This window comes from Cervus elaphus, chromosome 13, assembly GCF_910594005.1.
Source record: "Cervus elaphus chromosome 13, mCerEla1.1, whole genome shotgun sequence".
In the NCBI taxonomy this organism is placed as follows: domain Eukaryota; kingdom Metazoa; phylum Chordata; class Mammalia; order Artiodactyla; family Cervidae; genus Cervus; species Cervus elaphus.
The window spans coordinates 48,610,375-48,632,477 of record NC_057827.1 but is presented as its reverse complement, the minus strand read 5'-3'; the positions used below and the strand labels follow the sequence as shown (position 1 = coordinate 48,632,477).

Sequence of the window (22,103 nt, the reverse complement as noted above, 5' to 3'; positions counted from 1 at the left end):
CCTCTTTGCTGCTGAACAAGATAGAGAAGAGGGGATACAGGAAAATTTAATGACCTTCCAAAGACTATCTAAATCAAATGTTTTTAGTGTTTACTACATGAACTTGAAATTAAGATTACTGAGGAGTTGGAATACTTTCTCCCTTGCTCCCCCAATAGTTTACATTTAAAAGGATCCCAGCTCTATATAATTGGTTTCATTTATTTTTACTGCTGACTTATTTAATTTCTTAATGTAGAAAATTATTTTGACATAATGTAATGGAAATCAGGGTCCTACAATGAAAACCAACATTTTTAGTTAATTGTTGAAGAGGAACTTATTTCTTAAACCTCAAAGTGGGCTTAGTTACTTTCATGTACTCCATTTCCAAATAAGCTGTAGGCTTTTTAGTTTTGCATTCATTTGTATAGAATGCAAGTCATATCTTTAAAACACTTATCATTACTTTCTTTTTTCTGAGATTTTAGATGTGCATAAAGGTTTCATGATAGCCAATCATGATTTAGATATGGAACCTCTATGGACAGATTACAGAAAGCAAGATTATGGTAACTGTTTTCTCTTATCTTGATTCAAATTTAAAATAACTGTACAGTTATAGAAAATTAACTTTCAGCAGTAAGGTAGGTTTTGATTTTATTTGTTTAACCTGGTTTTGTTAGCATGATTAACAGAACGCTGCATCTTGCACTGAGCCATTAATGCCACTTGAGGGCAGTATTTGACAGCTTAGCAAAGCCTGGCCAAGTAGTATAAAGATAATGGTATTTCACAGTGAGTTCCTGACCAGTATATTTTCCTAACCTGAAATGCTTTGAAGTTCATTAGGAATATTAACAGTGTTGATTTCCTTTGGTTGTGGAGAAATCCCCTTTTCAATGGCATAATAGTGAAATAAGTAGATATCTTACTTTCTGTCAGTTTCCCAAGTTTTAAAATGTCTATGTTAATGTAAATCACAATATAGTCTTAAAAAATTCAAAGTAACTATTTTTTTTTAAACAGAAAAAGTTTTGTGAAAATCTTTTTTTTTTCAAACAATAAATTAGTGAATAGAAACAACATTATGTCAAGATCATAGAATTTAAACGTATTAATATCTTAACTTAAAATTCAGGGGATATATTCCTTGTAAATATTCTTTGGGGAAGATGGATTTCTAAATTATTAAGGCTCCAAATAGAAGGATAGAGACAGGAAGAAAGAAAAATATACCAGTTTCTTTATAGACAATATTAACCTAACTCCCAACTAGTGCTTATCTATAAGCTTTCTTGCTGTTTAAGGTTGTACTGAAGATTGACTAACATCTGCTTAGTTAAATAAAGTAAATATCAATTTACTAATTCTTAAAATTAAATCTAAAAGGAGAAAAATTACTCTTAGATGCATGTTTGGCAAATAATTGATATGGCATAGGTAATTGGTTGTGGCTGTTTTTGTTTGTTTTAAATTTAGGAAATGTAGTTAAGTCTTTACTCACTATATATAGTTATTTATTTGTTTTTAGTCAATAAAGAGGACATGAGCACAAAACTGCCTCCTCTTAATAGTGATATTGGCAGCAGCAATGCTAATGTTCCTGATCTGATGGATGAGTTTATAGCAGAACGACTTCGAAGTGGTAATGCCTCAGTAAGTGATATTTTATTTATTTGTTTTTAGAGAGGAGGGTAGAGAAACTAAAAAAATACATACCTTTTACATATATATGTGTGTGTGGTACACATGTGAAAAATTTTATTCCAATCAGCCGTCACCCCAAATTTAGGGCTTTTTTTAAAATTAAGATTTTTAAATTATATTAGCAGAGTGAAAGACTGGTATACATGGTTGCTCAGCTACTGCATTATAAGCCACTACCTTGCTAGCTCTTTGTTTTTCATCTTTGCTCTTAGGGTGCTCTGATGCCTGCTGCCAGCCATCAGCAGGAAAGGTAACAATAGAGGTCTTCTGGCCCAATTCCCACAATTTTAAATATAAATATATGTGAAATTATATAGATAAACATATGTGGAGTTGCTTTTTTAAAAAAGAAAGCTATTTCACTTGGATTTCCACTGTCTTCAGAGAAAGTCTGCAGCTCCATTACATTTTCCTTTCTTCTTAAATTTTTCTTTATTTTGGCTGTACCACACAGTTTGCAGGATCTTAGTTCGCCAACCATGGATGGAATCCAGGCCCCATGCAGTGGAAACCTGAAGTTCTAACCACTGGACCACCAGGGAATTTCCTCTTCCATTGGCCTCTTTTTTTTCCATTTGAATTTCTTAACTTAATATTCACTTGATGGATCCTTTTAGGTCTTCAGAGTCTCAGGCCCAGCACCATATGATATTTGACTCTTTGATTTAGGCAGACCAACAGTGCTTCGGGCTCTGACTCCATACAGTTACGTAGACTCTTCAGTTAGTGTCCCCGCCCCCTGCCCCCATGCCCTAAATTTCAGTACTTATTGTGATGATTATCTTGGAAATTAAAGATTTCAGATGCTTAATGAGAACTAAAAACAAATTTTTTAATGGTAAAATTTTTCTTGAATTTTTAGACTATGACACGAAGAGGAAGTAGTCCAGGTAGCCTCGAAATTCCCAAAGACCTCCCTGATATTCTGAATAAGCAAAACCAAATGCGTCCTATTGATGACCCAGGTGTACCCTCAGAATGGACTTCTCCTGCCAGTGCAGGGAGCAGTGATCTTATCAGCTCAGATAGTCATTCGGATTCTTTCAGCGCTTTCCAATATGATGGCCGAAAATTTGACAGCAAGTATCTTTTTACTGCTTGAGCAATATGGTTTTTTGTTAACTTGTTTTCTGTTCATGACTGACTTATGAACTGTATAACCATCACCTTCCTCTCTAATGTTGGTTCCTATATATGTATTTTGATTTCATTTTCAGTGAAACTTTGTAAGGATTTGGGGGATCACTTCAAGTTGAGACTCCTTTGTTTTGCCAACTAAAGGCATAAAAAAAAAACACTTTCCTTTCATAAAACAAATGGTATCTTAAGACCACAAACATAGAAGAGGAAAAAATTAGGATGGACTTGGTGTTAGAATAAGGAACAGTCATGCTTATGAGAGGGACTGTTCATGCGGTCATTTTAAGGGACCACTATCTAGTCATGGGGGCTTGCCTGGTATCTCAGACAGTAGAAAATCTGTCTGCAATGCAGGAGCTCTGGGTTCGATCCCTGGGTCAAGAAGATCTGGAGGAGGGAATGGCTACCCACTCTAGTATTTTTGCCTGGAGAATCCCTTGCACAGAGGAGGCAGCTGGGTTCTAGTCCCTGGGGTCGCAAAGAGTCAGACACGACTGAGTGACTTAACACTTAACATCTAGTTACGGGCAGGGCTTCAGTATGTTCAGTACAGTTACAGTCGATGTTCCATTACCCAGAATCTTCCTTGAATAATCGTTTCACGTTAAAGTGACATCAGTGATGTTACCTGGTGCTGTATTACTACCGCATAGCTTTTCTGCTATAATTCTGTATTACACTTGGCAGTCAGTGAAGGATACCAACATTTAAAAGAAGAGAGTCAAAATCTTGGGAAGTGAGTTTATGAAGAGCTGGGAGATTCATTGGAGAATTGTATTTCTTGCCCTCGTGGATACTATAATCTTGGACTGGAAATGAGTTTTAAGAGAAAAATTACTTTTACCACATATGTGCCATTTTTATGTTACATATCTCTTTCAGAGATTGTGAAACTTGAAAAGCAGTTAGCTATATTTCCATCTATCAGAAAACATGGATAAGAATAGTGATGATATGTGTTTCTGTCCTTTTATCATTATTTTTGTTAATAATAGGCTCTGAAGATCTTTAAAAATTTATTTCTAATTATAAACTTCAAAGTGTTAACATTGTTTACACTTGCCTGAATGGTATGTAAATATGAAGTAGATTTAGGGGGGGTGTTTATATTTAATTATTTTGATAAAGTAGCTCCGTCTCTTTTGGTAAATATTTTTGTTTTGTAATCAGAACATCTGTTCACTAGCATGTCTTCTTCCTGTAGATTTTGGTTTTGGAGCTGATACTGGGAATGCATCCTCTGCTGACATGGATTCAGGTTCTGGCCATTATCAGAGTGCCGAAGAGCAAGAGGTGGCTAGTCTAACCACTCTACACATCGACTCGGAAACGAGCAGCCTTAATCAACAAGCTTTCTGTACTGAAGTTGCAACGGTTACTGGTAAAGTTACTCAAGGGAATGTATTCCTTAAATGCATTTTTTTAAGCCACCAAAGAACTTTTGCAGGCTTTTATTTGATAGATTTTATTTATTACTTATTACTATTTAAGTGTTATTTTTTTCCCCACTCATCTTTATGTAACAATGGAGAGAGAAAAAAAAGAAAAAACATTATTATAAGAGTTGCTTGACCTGGAGTCCACATGGATAAGCTTTGGGGAACTCTATGAACTCCTAATATCATATGCAGAATTTTATAGATGTTTGCACCAGAGCATTTCCTGCAGCAGTTTTTAAATAAATACCGAAAAATGTTAAGGGGCACTGCACTTTATCTCTTTCATTGATTTTCACAGTTAGCCTAAATTTTTGTAGATTTCTTTGGTAAAATATTATTGAAAAGATAAACCACACTGCCAAAAAGAAACTGTTTTTACTAATACTCTGTATTTATACAGTCAATTATGAATTTCAACAACTTTCTATGTGTGGTTAAACCTGACAATCATATGACATGTGGGGTCCAAGAAATTGAGTCCTGAAAGGTGTCACTTTATTCCCAGAGCAGTACAGTGACCATAGGAAGCCTGAGCAGCCTGTGACCCATATTCAAGAGTTCCACTGTCTTATCCAAATTTACTCTGGTTCCCACTGTAGTTTGATGCCCTTTTGATGGATAATAGGTGCAATATCTGCCCATTGCAGAATGAAGGCTGAGTGGGAGACAGGAGCCAGTTAGGTTGGATCCACAGTTTGATTGTTGGAGAATTTAAATTACTACTGAAAGAGAAATACTAGAAAAAGTTCTTATTTTACAATAACACCTTTTACTGTAGTTGTCCTGAAACATAGATTTAGATGAGAAGATACTCAACATTACTAGTAATCAGGGAATATAAATAAAATCCATGAGATACCGCTATACATATAATAAATGAGCTCAAGTTAAAAAAAACCCTGACAATACCAGTGTTGAAGAGAATGTGAAGCAACTGGAAATACCATACATTACTAATTGGAGTGCAAAGTGATATGGCCAATGCAAAATCATGGTAGTAGCTTTTAAAATTAAACAATACATTTACTATATGACCATCCCTAGGTATTTATTTCAGTTGTTTATATGTGAACATTTATAAGAGCATTATTCATAGTAGCTAAATTGAAAATAGTCCAGATATCCATTAACTAGTGAATAAATTATCAAATTCTAATGTATTCATTCATTCAGTATTCATTGAAATTGTCCTCAGCCATTTAAAAAAAATTAAATGCTTATATTTGCAAAACCACAGATGGCTCTCAAAAATATGCTTTTAAGTGAAAAATGTTGAAGCCAGCAATGGTAGTGGCATATAGCAATAAGGAAGTTTCTCTTCTGAATCGCGTCAAGCCTGAAGTCAATAAAGTAGCAGTGGGTACCAGAGTTTCTGTAGCTGAACCGGGAATGGGAGTAGACATTCTTGCTTTCACTGATGGTCCCTGTTAACTGGTAAGTCCCGTTCTCATTCCACACTAGTTCCATGGTAGACATGGAATGAGACTGCTAGATATGAATCTTGTACAGTATCATGATTTTATTGAACTCTTCATCCAGTATATAATCTGTTTTATCTTATGATATTTTCAGTTTGTGTTTTATTGGGCTTTTAAGCATTACATCTTAGATTGAGGGTATTAAATATACTCTTTATGGTAATTTTATGAATTTATATTTACAGGTTCAGAAAGTGCCTCTCCAGTCCATTCAGCTCTGGGATCCAGGTCACAGACACCTTCTCCTTCCACCCTGAATATAGATCACATGGAACAGAAGGATCTACAGCTCGATGAGAAGCTCCACCACTCTGTTCTTCAGACACCAGATGACCTAGGCAATATTTTAAAATTAGATCTTTGCCGTTTTTACTTTTGGGAGCATTAGTGTCAGGAGATCTTGAATAATGCATCTTAAATTTGATTGTGTATTTTATATATGTTATATAAGTATTATTATAAGTCTTTTGAACTGTTCTGTCTTTGGGAAATTTATTGCTATAACATTTTTTCCCTGCCCTTAAAGATATTTACATTCTGATTTTTGTTATTTGATATATTATTATAAACTAGGCAGTCCAAATGAAGTATTTTTATGCTTAAGCAAATGTTTAAAAGTGACTGGGAAGCCTTAGAAACTGGAAGTTAATAAAAAGTTATCTTTGCTGTGCCCTGTATGATATAACAAGCATCAAGATAAAAATCATTTTGGAAATATGCTAAAAACTTTTTCCAAGGACACAGTTGATAAAATAGTTATAATGAATAATATAAAATACTAGTTTTCATTGGTGATGCAGGAAATTTACTCTTTGGCCAAAGGAAGAAATTTAAAACCACATGACTTCTCCCTCTCCCCAGTCCCCCGCTCCCTGCTTCCTCCTCTCCCATCCTCACCTCCCTGCTTCCTCCTCTCCCCATCCTCACCTCCCTGCTTCCTCCTCTCCCCATCCTCACCTCCCTGCTTCTTCCTCTCCCCATCCTCACCTCCCTGCTTCCTCCTTTCCCCACTCCCTCACCTCCCTGCTTTTTTTTTTTAAGGTACTCTTACTCTTAATTCCCAATTACCTTGTAATTATATAGCCCTAATTTTCTGGTTTGTATCAATAGATTATTTCTGACCTTTTCTTTCCTCTTAGCCTGCAGTCTTTTGGCTTTTTGATTTTTATTTTCAATTTTTCCCACAACATATGGAAAAAATTTCAAACTGATAGAAAAGTTGGAAGAGTAGTAAGATGAATACCCATAAATCCTTCAGATAAATTCACCAGTTGTTAATATTTTACCACTGTATCTTTCTCTGTACACACACACACACACACACTCCCCACCGTAACACACACACCCACCCACCACCACCACCACCACTGTACCTGCCCTTTTTTTCTGAGCCATGTAAGAGCAAATATCAGACTCTTTACGTCTAAACACTTCAGCAACTATGTCCTAAGAATAAGTATACACTTCCTGAAAAATCATAATATAAGGGCCACATTCAGGATATTTAACATTAATTTATTACTACAGTTTTAGTCTATAGTCGGTTATCCTCAGTTGTTCCAATTATATCCTTCGTAGTTACAAATCAGTTGATTTATCACTGTATTATGAAGTTTCTGTAGAACAGAGAAGATGTTAACAGTGATGATTAACTCTAGTGTTTTTTAAAAATTTCATTTTAGTGAATTTACACTGGAAGCCTGTTTTTATTATTATGAAAGAGTGTTTAGTAACTTTTTAATAATATAATCAGTTACTGCACACTTTACATGCAAAGAGAAAAAAGTTAAACATTAAGCGTAAAGGATATATGTCTACTACATATGACTTTGTAAATTATCAGTACATTGAGATATTATCAAGCAGAGAAAACCTTCACTGACTTTCTAATGATTTTACATTTTCCATTATATACGTTGCATAGGATAAAGACTTCTTTTATCTGGAGGAGATCTATAATGATACCTACCTAAACCATCTATTCTACAGATGAGCTGTAGTCTTAGATTATTGAATAACTTATACAATATCACATAATTGGTGACAGAAATGAGACTAGGACCCTAGGTTACCTGTAGGTCTTATATATAATCATGCCAATATTAATAAAATTTAATTATGGAAATTTTAGATTATGGTTTTTTTTTTCATGCCATTGTGATAATCCCTTTTGATGCTAGACCTGACTTAATTGTGAAATAACAGAAATATTATTCTTTGAAAGTTTTAATTACAAAGAAACAAGCTTAGGGAGACTTGTTTCCTACAGGATTTGCCTTCAGCCTGAGATTTTCTGTTAAATTTGATGAGGTAACTTAAAATAGCTATTAGATGGAAGAGAGAGTACATACTTATAAATAAGATCCTTATTTCAAAACTTAAGTTTCTCCATCTTGTATCTGTGTCATTTTCTCCTTAGGTAAATCTAGATAGAAGCACTATTGAAGAAGTAATTACTGTCATAATAAGTGAAAGTGAAAGTCGCTCAGTCGTGTCCGACTCTCTGCGATTCCATGGACTGTACAGTCAACAGTCCATGGAATTCCCCAGGCTAGAATACTGGAGTGGGTAGCCTTTCCCTTCTCCAGGGGATCTTCACAACCCAGGGATCGAACCCAGGTCTCCTGCATTGCAGGCAGACTCTGCCAACTGAGCCACGAGGGAAGCCCAGGAATACTAGAGTGGGTAGCCTATACCTTCTCCAGGAGATCTTCCCAACCCAGGAATCGAACCGGGGTCTTCTGCATTGCAGGTGGATTCTTTACCAACTGAGCTATGAGGGAAGCCCATATTGTCATAATAAGGAATTATGAACTAGTGAGGTTTTGACCTTACCAGGACAAAATAACACTAAGGCATATTGACATTTCTCTTATTCACTTTTGTAGATATTTAAGATTATTAATTTTACTCCTATGTATTTTTTTATCACTTCTCTGGAAAAATTACTGACACTGACGTATAATTTTTTTCTGTAGAAATCAGTGAATTTCCGTCCGAATGCTGTAGCGTGATGGCAGGGGGCACTCTCACGGGATGGCATGCTGATGTTGCTACTGTAATGTGGCGAAGGATGCTGGGTATTTTGGGAGATGTCAACGCTATTATGGATCCTGAAATACATGCTCAAGTTTTTGATTACCTCTGTGAACTTTGGCAGAATCTAGCTAAGGTAAAAAAATAAACAAAAGCTAAAAAGGGAGAAGGAAAGAAAGAAAAAGTATTACGAAGTATAAAAAAAACCTAAGATAACATGCCCTCCCCAGTCCCCTCCTACAGACTGATGACTTAACCATGATTGAATATATAGTTGGTGGTAGGAACCAGATCTCAGGTTTAAGGTAAGGTAAGCCAGAAAAGAGAACACTTTTCATATCATAGATTTGTTGTGTTTTATTTGAAAATTACAGATTAGAGATAATCTTGGCATTTCAACTGATAACCTGACCTCCCCTTCTCCACCGGTTTTGATTCCTCCACTGAGAATTCTTACACCTTGGCTTTTTAAGGTAAGTTTAATATATAAAATATTAACTTAAAAATTGCATTAAGTAAATAAGTATGTAGTCTCAAACATTTGAGAGAGAAAAGACTGTTGTGTAGTCTTCTAGAGCACTTAATTTTGTTTTATGTTTTGTTTTGCTTTTTAAAAATTTGTCTCATTGAAGTATAGTTGATTTACAATGTTGTGTTAATTTCTGCTGTGTAGGAAAGTGATTCAGTTATGAGTGTGACACATTCTTTTTCATGTAGTGTTCCATTACAGTTTATCACAGGATATTGAATATAGTTCCCTGTAAAGCACTTAGTTTTTAACTAGCCATTAGGGGTTATATAGAGAGGACTGGGCCTAGCAAAATTATTATTTAGGATGCATCAATTTTATTACTGAAATAATGAATATAGAAAATTATGCTATTATATTTAAATGAAATGTAAACTTCAATTTTCTGTTATAGCGTATGCTGTGTACTTTTAAGGAACTGATTCTTTTAAGTATTATTTGGTATGTGTGGTGCATTTCCCTAAGTGAAACAGTGTGTAGTTATTCACACCTACATTGTATCATTTTAGTAATAAAGGTAATTCTAGTAATTCTGATATTTGGTTCAGTAAAGAAAATGAGCCAACAGAGGATAAATGAAAACGAATATATTGCTTGTTGTATTCAGTTGCTTAAGTATGTAACAAATAGTATTTGGTTTTGAGTATTTTTTTGGTTTTGCGTATTGAAACAACATCTTTTAATTGTAGGCAACCATGTTAACTGATAAATATAAACAAGGTAAATTACATGCCTATAAACTTATTTGTAATACAATGAAAAGGAGACAAGATGTTTCTCCAAATAGAGATTTTCTAACACATTTCTACAATATAATGCATTGTGGATTACTTCATATTGATCAGGTAAATATATGTACTTTCTAAGAAATTGCTTTATGACTTTATCTTTGATTCTTGAATCTGTTTAACTCTTGACTTTCAAGGTGTAGAATTAAAAAGCATTCCTTTATATGAGTAATTTATTTACTGATTTCTCCTATATATAACATCATTTATCCTGAAAAATGACTTCGAAACAAGCTATTGTAGTTGAGAGATTAACTTGATTATTAAGTGCATGTTTCTTCTAGTGTTATACCAACTAGTTTGTTTTTGAAGAACCATCCTTTGCTTACATTGAGAGCATCTTCCTTTAATGTCCTAATACACGACTAAGTGCACACACGCACATGCTTAGGGCTTCCCCGATAGCACAACGGGTAAAGAAACCACCTGCAATGCAGGAGACACAGGAGATGGCGAATTTGATCCCTGTGTCACAAGATTCCCTAGAGAAGGAAATGGCAACCCACCCCATCGTACTTGCCTGAGAAATCTCATGGACAGAGGAGCCTGGCGGGCTACAGTCCATGGGGTCACAAAGAGTCGGACATGATTGAGTGACGAAGCACACACATAGCTGGCACTTAAGACTTAGAATTTGCTCAACTAGTCATGCAGTGATCAGAAGTTTTTTTCCTATTCTAAGACTCCGTATATCACTTGCAGTTCATTTAAGGAGCATTAAATTAATATCAAAGATGATATATCTTTCTGAAAAGTAAAAAAACTTCTTGTGTTACTTTGAAATAATTAGTGTTTTACCTTACACTCTTAATTATGGATAAAGAGCTCCGTTTAAGGTAAATTGGATTGAGTAATATAACCTGGTGCACTTCATCTTCATGGTAAATTCCAAAGGCAAAATGAATGAATAACCAAGTTAAGAATATTCCCTCAAGAATGCCTGAGTCTAGATTTTTGAGGCTAGATGTCTATCATCTAAGGGCTTCAGTTTTTCTAAAAAAGAATTTTCCAAGTTGCCACATAGCAGGTCATGCAGCTTCAGACTTCAAAGTGATCTCATGGAAGCAAGTAGGAGGCAGGAGGAACTACTCTGCACTTAAGTTTGACAACACAGGGGCCTTAGATTTTTAACCCTATGAAGTGAAGAGCCCTCTGACTCTCCAGGGTTGATGTCAGTTATATAAAAAAAAAAGTGTTCTAAGTTTACTTTCCTTTGACGAAATACAGTACTAAGCATGTATTATTATGAAGAATTAAAATTAGTCTTTCCTATTAGGCAAGCACCTATAGTTATTACTTGTTTTATTATTTCGTATCTTATGTGTATTTAAGGATACTGATTAGCTGATGCCCAGATTGCGCATTTGTGATTTTCCTCCTCTTCTCTTTCTCCCTAAGGACATTGTCAATACCATCATCAAGCACTGCTCTCCTCAGTTTTTCTCACTCGGCTTGCCTGGTGCCACAATGCTTATTATGGATTTTATCGTAGCAGCTGGCAGAGTGGCTTCTTCAGCTTTTCTCAATGTAAGTTTTTATTTCCTATCCTTTGTAATGTAACAAACAGCAGTTAACCAAGATGCAGCTAACAAAGCAACAAAGGAAGAGCTATTGTTGACAAAATATGACAAGCTGATGTTCAGGAAAAATATATAATTTAATTAGAATTAAGCCTCTATTTATTTATTTATTTTTATTTATTATTTTTTTTCATTTATTTTTATTGGCTGGAGGCTAATTACTTTACAATATTCTAGTGGGTTTTGTCTTACATTGATATGAATCAGCCATGGATTTACATGTATTCCCCATCCCGATCCCCCCTCCCACCTCCCTCTCTACCCAGTCCCTCTGAGTCTTCCCAGTGCACCAGGCCCGAGCATTTGTCTCATGCATCCAACCTGGGCTGGTGATCTGTTTCACTATAGATAATATACATGTTTCGATGCTGTTCTCTTGAAACATCCCACCCTCACCTTCTCCCACAGAGTTCAAAAGTCTGTTCTGTATATCTGTGTCTCTTTTTCTGTTTTGCATATAGGGTTATCATCTTTCTAAATTCCATATATATGTGTTAGTATGCTGTAATGTTCTTTATCTTTCTGGCTTACTTCACTCTGTATAATGGGCTCCAGTTTCATCCATCTCATTAGAACTGATTCAAATGAATTCTTTTTAATGCCTGAGTAATGTTCCATGGTGTATATGTACCACAGCTTCCTTACCCATTCATCTGCTGATGGGCATCTAGGTTGCTTCCATGTCCTGGCTATTATAAACAGTGCTGCAATGAACATTGGGGTGCACGTGTCTCTTTCAGATCTGGTTTCCTCAGTGTGTATGCCCAGAAGTGGGATTGCTGGGTCATATGGCAGTTCTGTTTCCAGTTTTTTAAGAAATCTCCACACTGTTCTCCATAGCGTAAGCCTCATTTTAGATCCCGCACATCTCATCTTCCTTTTGTTAATCCCCCCATCCCTAGACAGATAGATTACAAAGTAATTTGATTAGGTGTCACCTTTCTTAATTACAGTTGCATTCCAGTTGTGCCTTCCATTATGCCCCACATACCTGAACAAGTATTCCCAATTTTATTGCTCAGCTTTAAAGAAAACCCATAGCTAATCTCTGTCATTGATTTTTTTTTCACTTTTGTAGTAAAATTGATTTTTAATTGAGATAGTGGTTGTGAGCCTACTGTGCTCCATTATGCCTCTGGCCTTTTATCCGTAAATCTAGATTATGTTTTAAATATGGAAATGAGTTATTTTGTTGAAGATTAGAATACTCCATCACTTCTGTTATAGCGTTTATTAACATGAGGAAACCCTTTTGGAGATAGATTCTTGTTTTATGTGTATAGAAGATGTTTTATATTTCTAATAGATTTGTTTTAGCGTTTTTGTTAGGCGTGCTTAAACATACATCAGTGTGTAGGTATTTTAGTAATTAAGTAAAACATTGTATCAGTAGGTGGATGTTGATGGTTCTTGGGCATGAAAGAAGGCAGAAGAAGAAAAATAAACATTCAGTGCTGATACTTAAGAAATGGCTTAATGTAGCCAAAGAGAAAGAAAGGATGAAACGTTACCTTCATCCCCAATCTAAGCATAATTTATTTTTCATTTATTTTTATTAGTTGGAGGCTAATTACTTTACAATATTATAGTGGTTTTTGCCATACATTGACATGAATCAGCCATGGATTTACATGTGTTCCCCATCCTTATCCCCCCTCCCACCTCCCTCCCCATCCCATCCCTCTGGGTCTTCCCAGTGCACCAGCCCTGAACACTTGTCTTATGCATCCAACCTGGGCTGGTGATCTGTTTCACACTTGATAATATACATGTTTCAATGCTATTCTCTCAGATCATCCCACCCTCGCTTTCTCCCACAGAGTCCAAAAGTCTGTTCTATACATCTGTGTCTCTTTCTGTGTCCTGCATATAGGGTTATCGTTACCATCTTTTTAAATTCCATATATATGCGTTAGTATACTGTATTGGTCTTTACCTTTCTGGCTTACTTCACTCTGTATAATGGGCTCCAGTTTCATCCACCTCATTAGAACTGATTCAAATGTATTCTTTTTAATGCCTGAGTAATGTTCCATTGTGTATATGTACCATAGCTTTCTTATCCATTTGTCTGCTGATGGGCATCTAGGTTGCTTCCATGTCCTGGCTATTATAAACAGTGCTGCGATGAACATTGGGGTACAAGTGTCTCTTTCAGATCTGGTTTCCTCGGTGTGTATGCCCAGAAGTGGGATTGCTGGGTCATATGGCAGTTCTATTTCCAGTTTTATAAGGAATCTCCACACTGTTCTCCATAGTGGCTGTACTAGTTTGCATTCCCACCAACAGTTCACCCTCTCCAGCATTTATTGCCAAGCATAATTTTTAATTTTTTTTATTAAGTTGTATAGGTAGTGTTTTATCATGTACATAATACCATAAAACTCATCTAGGCTAGTGCCTATTTCTTGAAGATACAGTGAACATTTTCATTCCTAGTTACTTTATTTATCCTTAGGTCGTTACAGATGTAATATAGAGACACTGAGTCTTCTACTCATTAGAACAATCTATTACAATACATAAGTTGCCTTTAAAATGAAAGTATATTTTTTCCTCGAAATTAGGGTAATTTTATGCTGTTAGCTAAAATTGTATTCCTGTCTACATACTTATTAGCTGCAGCCACATTTCTGCTTTTTAGCTGCTCTTAAGGAAAGCTCTGTTTGTTCATTGCATTTATTGAGAATAACAGTAGTTTATATGGAAAGTACAGGTGAAAACCTACTCTTTTTGTGTTCCCCTTTCCTTTTTGAATTTTGTCTTGTACTCTGACTTCCCTGTGTAATCTGATTAGGTAATAAAGTAATTTTTCTGATAAGTTAAAGATTTTTAAAATCTAATACATAGGCACCAAGAGTGGAAGCACAAGTTCTTCTGGGATCTTTGGTTTGCTTTCCCAACTTGTATTGTGAACTGCCTGCTCTCCATCCCAACATCCCTGATATTGCTGTGTCTCAGTTTACAGATGTTAAGGTAAGAAGTCAGAGACTAATTTATAATCATAACAGTACATTCAGGAAAATTTGCATTCTTTATTTTCCTCTAGAAAGCCACACAATTTTTAAAGAACATTAGCCCGCTGTACCCCTCAGACACAAAGGCTGGAATGTTCATTAGGAGCATAGCCTTTATTATTTGTAACTACTGTGGAAACATTTTCTCACTATTGAACCCACTTATATGTCATTATCTTAGGATTCATTCATTCACTCACTGAACATTTATTGAAATCCTGAGTCAGATATGATGCTGCTTATATAAGGCTTCTAAGATTGAAGGCACTCGGCCTGCGCATTTGACTCTCCTTCCAGTTTGCCAAGGTGATGAATCAAACAATGTAAAGGAATATTCTTTTCTGCTCTAGGAAACTAGGGAATTGGGGTGGGGATCCCATGTACCTGAAGTATTAACAGGCTTAAACAAGAGATGGTGCAAAATTGAAGTGACCATGCAATTGCTTACCCAGATAATAAACCTCTCTTAGCTACTATAAATTCCCGTGGGTTTAACAGTCCTAAGAAGTTGTACTTGTTATAGTAATTGCCAAATGGTCTCTGTGAGCTGAGTTGGCCCTAGAATTAGAAAAAGAGAATAAAGAAGGGACAGGACAGTAGCATTCTGTCTCCTTGAGAGTCATGCTGATGACTTTTTTAAAACAGATGTGCTTTCTCTGAAAAATTTTTTAAGACTAATTTTTGTCTGGAATATTGCATATACTTTCCATACCACCTTTATTTTTCTTTATCACACTTGTTATTTTTCAGTGTCTGATTTATACTTTAGACAAATAAACACCAAGGTCTTAGTTACTGCTACATCCTCAAGCTTACCATGATGCTTGGCATGGAGAATATACTCAGATATTTTTTAGACAAGTGAACTTCACTGAAACATAAAATCGTAGGGGCTGATGTGAATTTGCAATGATACTTGATTGAAATTATACAAATTGGCCTTTACTCTTTAGGAATATACTGGCTTTGGTTTCTTCTACGTTCAGAAGATTCTGAAAATCAAAAATAAGTTAAGAGCTTCAGTGTTCTTAGGCAGTTTTGAGTTTGTTTGAGCTTAGCTTAGCCTACTATATGTGATTTGCATGAACTGAGTGGCCTTCTACTTTGTTGGCCATTGTGTAGGACGTAATGGCTGAAGTGATTTAAAAAATAATAATAACACTGTCACATAGAGGGGCTGCCCTGGTGGCGCAGATGGTAAAGAATCTACCTGCAGTGCAGGAGACCTGGTTTGATTCCTGGGTCAGAAGATCCCCTGGAGAAGGGAATGGCTACCCACTCCAGTATTCTTGCCTGGAGAATTCCATGGACAGAGAGGAAAGAGCTTGCATAGAAAGCTCTAGGGTTTAAACAATAGGTAACTTCCACCTACCTATTAATTCCTAGCCATTGGGCTAGATGCTAAATTCACAAAGGTAAGTAGAAGTTCACTCCTCTTAAGGACCTTACAGTCTGTATATGTGATAAATCTTTAGTGAATGAAATATGAATTCTATTCCAGTTTCTATAGACTATAAGCCAGGAGACACTGGCACATATCCAGGGACATAAAACAAGATACAAAAATTTCATGGCCTAATGATATTGAAATCATACAGAATCTGTTCTCTTATCACTGTAGAATTATGTTAGAAATCATTATCAAAAGATAATTGAAAATATTTTGAAATGTAATGTGACATTTACCAAGAAAGATATTTGACTTAGCCATTGAAAACCTCTAATTGAATGATTTTTAAAAAATACATTAACTATTAACTGGCCCTTCTCCTCAAATTCACACATATCATGGTTTACAATTTTTAAAGAAGCAGTTTTCTTTTAAATGATAATTCTCAAAGTTTTAAAAAGTTTAAAAAGATGTTCATACCTTTTAGCTATTAAATCTGCTTTAATTATCTTTATAGTGAACATATTATTGCTTTTCTAATCAGGAAAAAAAGCTGGCTTAAAACACAACATTCAAAAAACCAAGGTCATCTGGTTCCATCACTTTATAGAGAATAGAAGGGGAAAAGTGGAAGCAGTAACAGATTTTATTTTCCTGGGCTCCAGAATCACTTTGGATGGTGACTGCAGCCATAAAGTTAAAAAACGCTCCTTGGAAGGAAAGCTGTGACAAACCTAGACAGTGTATTAAAAAGCAGAGACATCCCTTTGCTAACAAAGGCCATATAGTCAAAGCTATGGTTTTTCCAGTAGTTGTGTATGGCTGTGAAAGTTGGACCATAAAGAAAGCTGAGTGCTGAAGAATTGATGCTTTGGAGTTGTGGTGCTATTAAGACTTTTGAGAGCCCTTTGGACTGCAAGGAAATTAAACTAGTCAATCCTAAAGGAAATCGACACTGAATATTCATTGGAAGGACTAATGCTGAAGCTGAAGCTTTGGTACTTTGGCCCTGTGATGCAAAGAGTCGACTCTATGGAAAAGACCCTGACACTGGGAAGGATTGAAGGCAAAAGGAGAAGAAGATGAGATGGTTGAGGGTGAGATGATTAGATAGCATCACCAATTTAATGGACATGAATTTGAGCAAACTCTGAGAGATAGTGAAGGACAGGGAAGCCTGGCGTGCTGCAGTTCATGGGGTCACAGAGTTGGACATGACTTAGTGACTGAACAACAACAAAATCAGGAAAAAGTTTTTGAACATATACATTTGGTGATAAATTTCCAAAAATATTTGTCTGCTATAACAAAATACTACAGAATGGGTAGCTTATAAGTGACCAAAATTTATCTCCTACAGTTCTGGAGGCTGAGCCCCAAATCAAGGCTCTAGCATAGTCACTTTGTGGTGAAGGCCCTCTTCCTGGTTCTTAGCTTGTGCCTTCTTGCTATTTCCTCACAGAATAAGAAGTGCTTAGGGAACTCTGTGGGAGTCTCTTATAAGAGTGTTAATCCTATTTATAAAGGTTCCACCCTCATGGTCTAAGTACCTCCTAATACCATCATCTTCAGGGGTTGGGATTTCAATGTATGAATTTGCAAGGAGAGCACAAACATTCAGGCGATACTATTGTTTTATTTAGGGCTTTCCCTAGTGGCTCAGATGGTAAAGCGTCTGCCTACAATGAGGGAGACCTGGGTTCGATTCCTAGGTTGGGAAGATCCTCTGGAGATGGAAATGGCAACCCACTCCAGTACTCTTGCTTGGAAAATCCCATGGACGGAGAACCCTGGTAGGCTATAGTCCACGGGATCCCAAAGAGTTGGACAGGACTAAGCGACTTCACTTTCTTTCTTTCTTTCTATTGTTTTATTTATTTAGCTAATTTTATGAATAACATTGGAATATATTAAAATTATGTACATGAGAACAAAAATGTCTGTTTTATTTCTCTGTTGTATCCCTAGTGCCTAGGCCCATAGTGACTATTTAATAAACATTTGCTGAATAAATGAATGAAATCTTAGTCATGGCTACTGTTTCTCCTTCATTTTAGGAACTTATAATCAAAACTGTGTTAAGCTCCGCAAGAGATGAGCCCTCTGGTCCTGCACGGTAAGTCAGACTTTCTTAAGACTTGACATAACTCTTCCGTGTGTGCAGTTTTATTTTAAAAGTTAATTGAGTTATTTAGCAGTCTGGGTTGTTTCAGATGCACAAAAGCTATTCTAAATCACAAATTTAAATTATTTGGATGATTAAATTTTTCATTACAAACTTCCTTCAGTAAAAATAAAATCCTAGTTACCTTCTTCAGTATCTTCACCTTCTGTATCTAAAATGATTTCTTTTAATCTTATTAAAATTCAGCTACTCTAGAAAATGATATTGTCTTTTCCATTATTCCACATTTTCATTTCATTTAGCTTTAACTCTAAATTTGATGATTTTCAGTATTCTTTGCCTAGCATTTTCTGTGCTAATAATGACAACCTTCTAAGTTTACAGAGATATTCCTATAATATTATTCTATTCAATCCTCATCACAATTCTAAGAAATTATTAGAATTATTATTCTTCCAATTTTACTAGCAAGAAACTGGCAGCATAGAAATCTAACATTCATTAAACTTTTTCCAAGTGCCAACCACTGTTATAAATACTTTATTACCTCACTTAATCTTTGCAACAATTTTTATCCTCCTTTTTATAGATGGGAGCCCAGAGAATTTTAGTAATCTGCCCTATCACACAGAAAATGTAGAGCCATAATTGAAACCCTGGCAGTTTGTCTTCAGAGCCTTATTAGATGTATAAGTAGTAAGTGGCGGAACCAGATTGGAACCTTAAGCTTCCGATTCTAGATCTTCTGCCCTTTTCTTTTCTATTTTTTTAATGTTATTGCCTTTCCAGTGAAAGAATATTTAAGCCTAAAACATAATTATTCAAATATAGATTTAGGAATCATTAACATAACAGCTGGTGTTGACAGTATAGGAGAATCCCAGAAGTTGAACATTAAACATTTTCTAAACTTGTTTGATTATACTTTTCGGAAATGTGGGGCCTTACGCACACAGACACACACACACACACCCTTTTCCTATACTTTTCAGGAATGTATGGCCTTACATACATATACAACCAAAAAACAAAACTTAAATATTTGTATTCCAGTTTGTGCCTTTAGTTAGCTGCACCCATGGAGAACTTTGCTTCACTTCAGAGTTTATTGTTATTTTAGGATTACAGCTCCTTCCACTGCTAAGCCTGACACTTGGCCATTTAGATATGTGAGTGTGTAAAGTTTATGGGTGGGCAGACTGAGAAAGCAAGCAAGCAGTAGACCACACATAAAGACTTTCTGCAGTTTTGATAGTAAATTAGTAGCATTAACACTGAAAGGGGGACTTTGATCCATTACATTCAGGAAGAAAAGGATTTCTGCATTGAATTGTTCTGAAATTTAGCATTATACTGAATTTAAGAGTATCAGGACATGGAAGATACATCAGAAAAACTAGAAGGAGTTGACTTATTTTTGTACCTTGAAAAATTACATGCTTCATTAGAAGCTTATACTTGAACACACTAATAGAATTTTTACTGATTCTGATCATCAGATAACTTTCTTCAAGCTGAAACTCAGATATAGTAGGGAACTGGAGTTTCACATTAGAAAATAAAACAAAAATTCTCCAAGTTCTATTTCTGTTGGAATTCCTTTATAAAGTGTGTAAGTTTTGTGTTCTCAATTTGTTTTAAAGAGAATTGTTAGCTAGTTATGTTAAATTTAAAAGATATGAAAGAAAAAATATCTTATTACTGCTATCAGTCAATAAAATTACAGTTTCTATTTTGAAAGCAGGTTGCATATTTGTTTGGGAAATTGATGATATCAATTTGTCAATATGGGTTTGTTAGAAATAGCCTGTATCTTTATCCCCACCTATGATCTTGGTAGTAAATTGTAGTTGAAAATAAGGCTTAGAACAGGAAAGTCTACTCAGTAGTCTGTAATAATCTGTATGGGAAAAGAGTCTGAAAAGGATGGATATATGTGTATCTGAATCACTTCGCCGTACACCTGAAGCTAACAGCATTGTAGATCAACTATACTCCACTATAAGATAAAGATTAAATTAAGCTTAAAAAATAAGGCTTTGCGTTTGGGTTCTCCCACTTTATCTTCCTAGGTAACAAATTGATTAATGAACAGTAATGAATTGATTAACAGTAACAAATTGATTAATTCGCCTAAATTGTGCATCTTCACTCTAGGTTGGTTGGTTGGGGATATTTTGGTTGTGGTGGTGGTTTCATTTCATTTACAGGCACATCCGCTTTTATTTGTATCATTACTTGTTGCCTTTTTGCAGATGTGTAGCACTTTGCAGTTTAGGTATTTGGATTTGTGAAGAACTAGTCCATGAGTCTCATCATCCTCAAATTAAGGAAGCTCTGAATGTAATTTGTGTATCATTAAAGGTAAGTAAGTAAATATTTAGAAGACTGTATTAAGATAGTATAGAATGCATGATTATTTTCTCCCAAATGTTAATTATATCTTGTGCATTACATTATTTCCTTGATTCTGATGTTTTCCTTAGTAGTTCTACTCTTGAATTTAGGGTATCTTAGTGATGGCCTGTTTTATTCCAACTTTTTATGTATTTGGCTTTGTCCATAAGATACATATGGATGACTGCTATAAAGGAAACCAGTCATTTAACAACATACGTAGGGCTGTTTACCATTTCTTAATCAGTATTTTTGTAACCTCCTCTTTGATCTTTATTACCTCCTGAATTCTTAAGCTGTTCCACTTTTTGGCTTTTTCATTCAAGTTAAATGTTCTGTTTATGACCAGATTCAGATTTGTTCAGAAATAATAACCTGATTATTTGGAGTCTGAATGAACAAATGAATATTTTTATTAGTAAAAAGATTAGTGATATTATTTTTTGTTGTGTGACTTGTAATACAATATCTATATAGAACTCTAAACACATAAAATATAAAAATACTTGACAGGTATTTCTGAGTATATGCTATGTTTGAGGTGCTTTGCTAGGCAGAGGAGAAATACAGAATAAAAAAGAAATGTAAATATTAGATTGAAGTGATTAATAATGTGGCTGAAAAAGATCAAAATTTGATCAAAAATAACTCTTAATAAGAGTAATAAAATATAAAAAGCTGAGAGAACCAAATGAATGGTGCATGTAAGCTGCTGATTCAGTTCAGAGAAAGCAGAGGTTACTTTGACTTAGTTATCAGAGAGGACTTTAGAAAGAGGACACATCTAGTCAGGGCTTAAAGAGCGGGTGAGATTTGGTTGTAAAGAGATAAGCATAGAAGTTTGACTTTATACCAGTGGGGAGTCATCTAAGAATTTTAAGCACAGAGAATGTCAGCATCAGAACAGTTCAGAAAACAATTTGGAAGTATCATACACAGTAAATTGGAATGGGGAAAAATGGGACAACAAGATTAGCAGTTTAGAGGCCATTCTAGAAATGAAATAAAAACTTTAATGAGGACAAACGTTACAAAGAAAAAATAAAGTTAATTATATATTTCGAATGTTATGATTTTTAATTTTGCAGGTTATATTTATCTTTCTAATATTTTAATATAAATATAGAGTGACAAAAATAAACATGTATATACAATTAAAAATTTTTCAACAACTAGTGCATAAATGAATAATATCAAGAAGAAATTTTTTATCATATTTCTTTTTTATTTTTTTTTCTTATTACTGCAGTTTACTAATAAAACAGTAGCCCATGTAGCTTGTAACATGCTTCACATGCTGGTTCATTATGCACCTAGACTTCAGATTTACCAGCCTGATTCTCCCTTGAAAATTATTCAAGTAAGTAATTTCTCATTTGTTTATTATGACTTGTTAAGGATTCTTATATTTGGATACCTTGAAATATAAAATTATTTAATAGTTTTCTTTAAATTTTGCATAGCTAAATAGTGGCCACTTGGTACATATTTGAAA

The 22,103-nt window shown here is 35.0% G+C and overlaps 1 protein-coding gene across 9 annotated transcripts in view; it reads left to right on the top strand.

Annotated features, from left to right (window-relative positions):
- The window catches only part of RALGAPA1 (Ral GTPase activating protein catalytic subunit alpha 1), a 216,638-nt gene that overhangs the window by 105,009 nt on the left and 89,526 nt on the right, over positions 1-22,103 (top strand). For all 9 annotated transcript variants that reach the window (XM_043921232.1, XM_043921231.1, XM_043921230.1 and 6 more), the window contains 12 exons: positions 1,514-1,638; positions 2,552-2,768; positions 4,034-4,210; positions 5,932-6,084; positions 8,725-8,918; positions 9,157-9,255; positions 10,001-10,156; positions 11,498-11,626; positions 14,530-14,655; positions 18,144-18,202; positions 20,467-20,575; positions 21,858-21,968. In XM_043921232.1, coding sequence (XP_043777167.1) covers positions 1,514-1,638; positions 2,552-2,768; positions 4,034-4,210; positions 5,932-6,084; positions 8,725-8,918; positions 9,157-9,255; positions 10,001-10,156; positions 11,498-11,626; positions 14,530-14,655; positions 18,144-18,202; positions 20,467-20,575; positions 21,858-21,968 — 1,655 coding nt within the window. The remainder of the gene's footprint in view (positions 1-1,513; positions 1,639-2,551; positions 2,769-4,033; positions 4,211-5,931; positions 6,085-8,724; positions 8,919-9,156; positions 9,256-10,000; positions 10,157-11,497; positions 11,627-14,529; positions 14,656-18,143; positions 18,203-20,466; positions 20,576-21,857; positions 21,969-22,103) is intronic.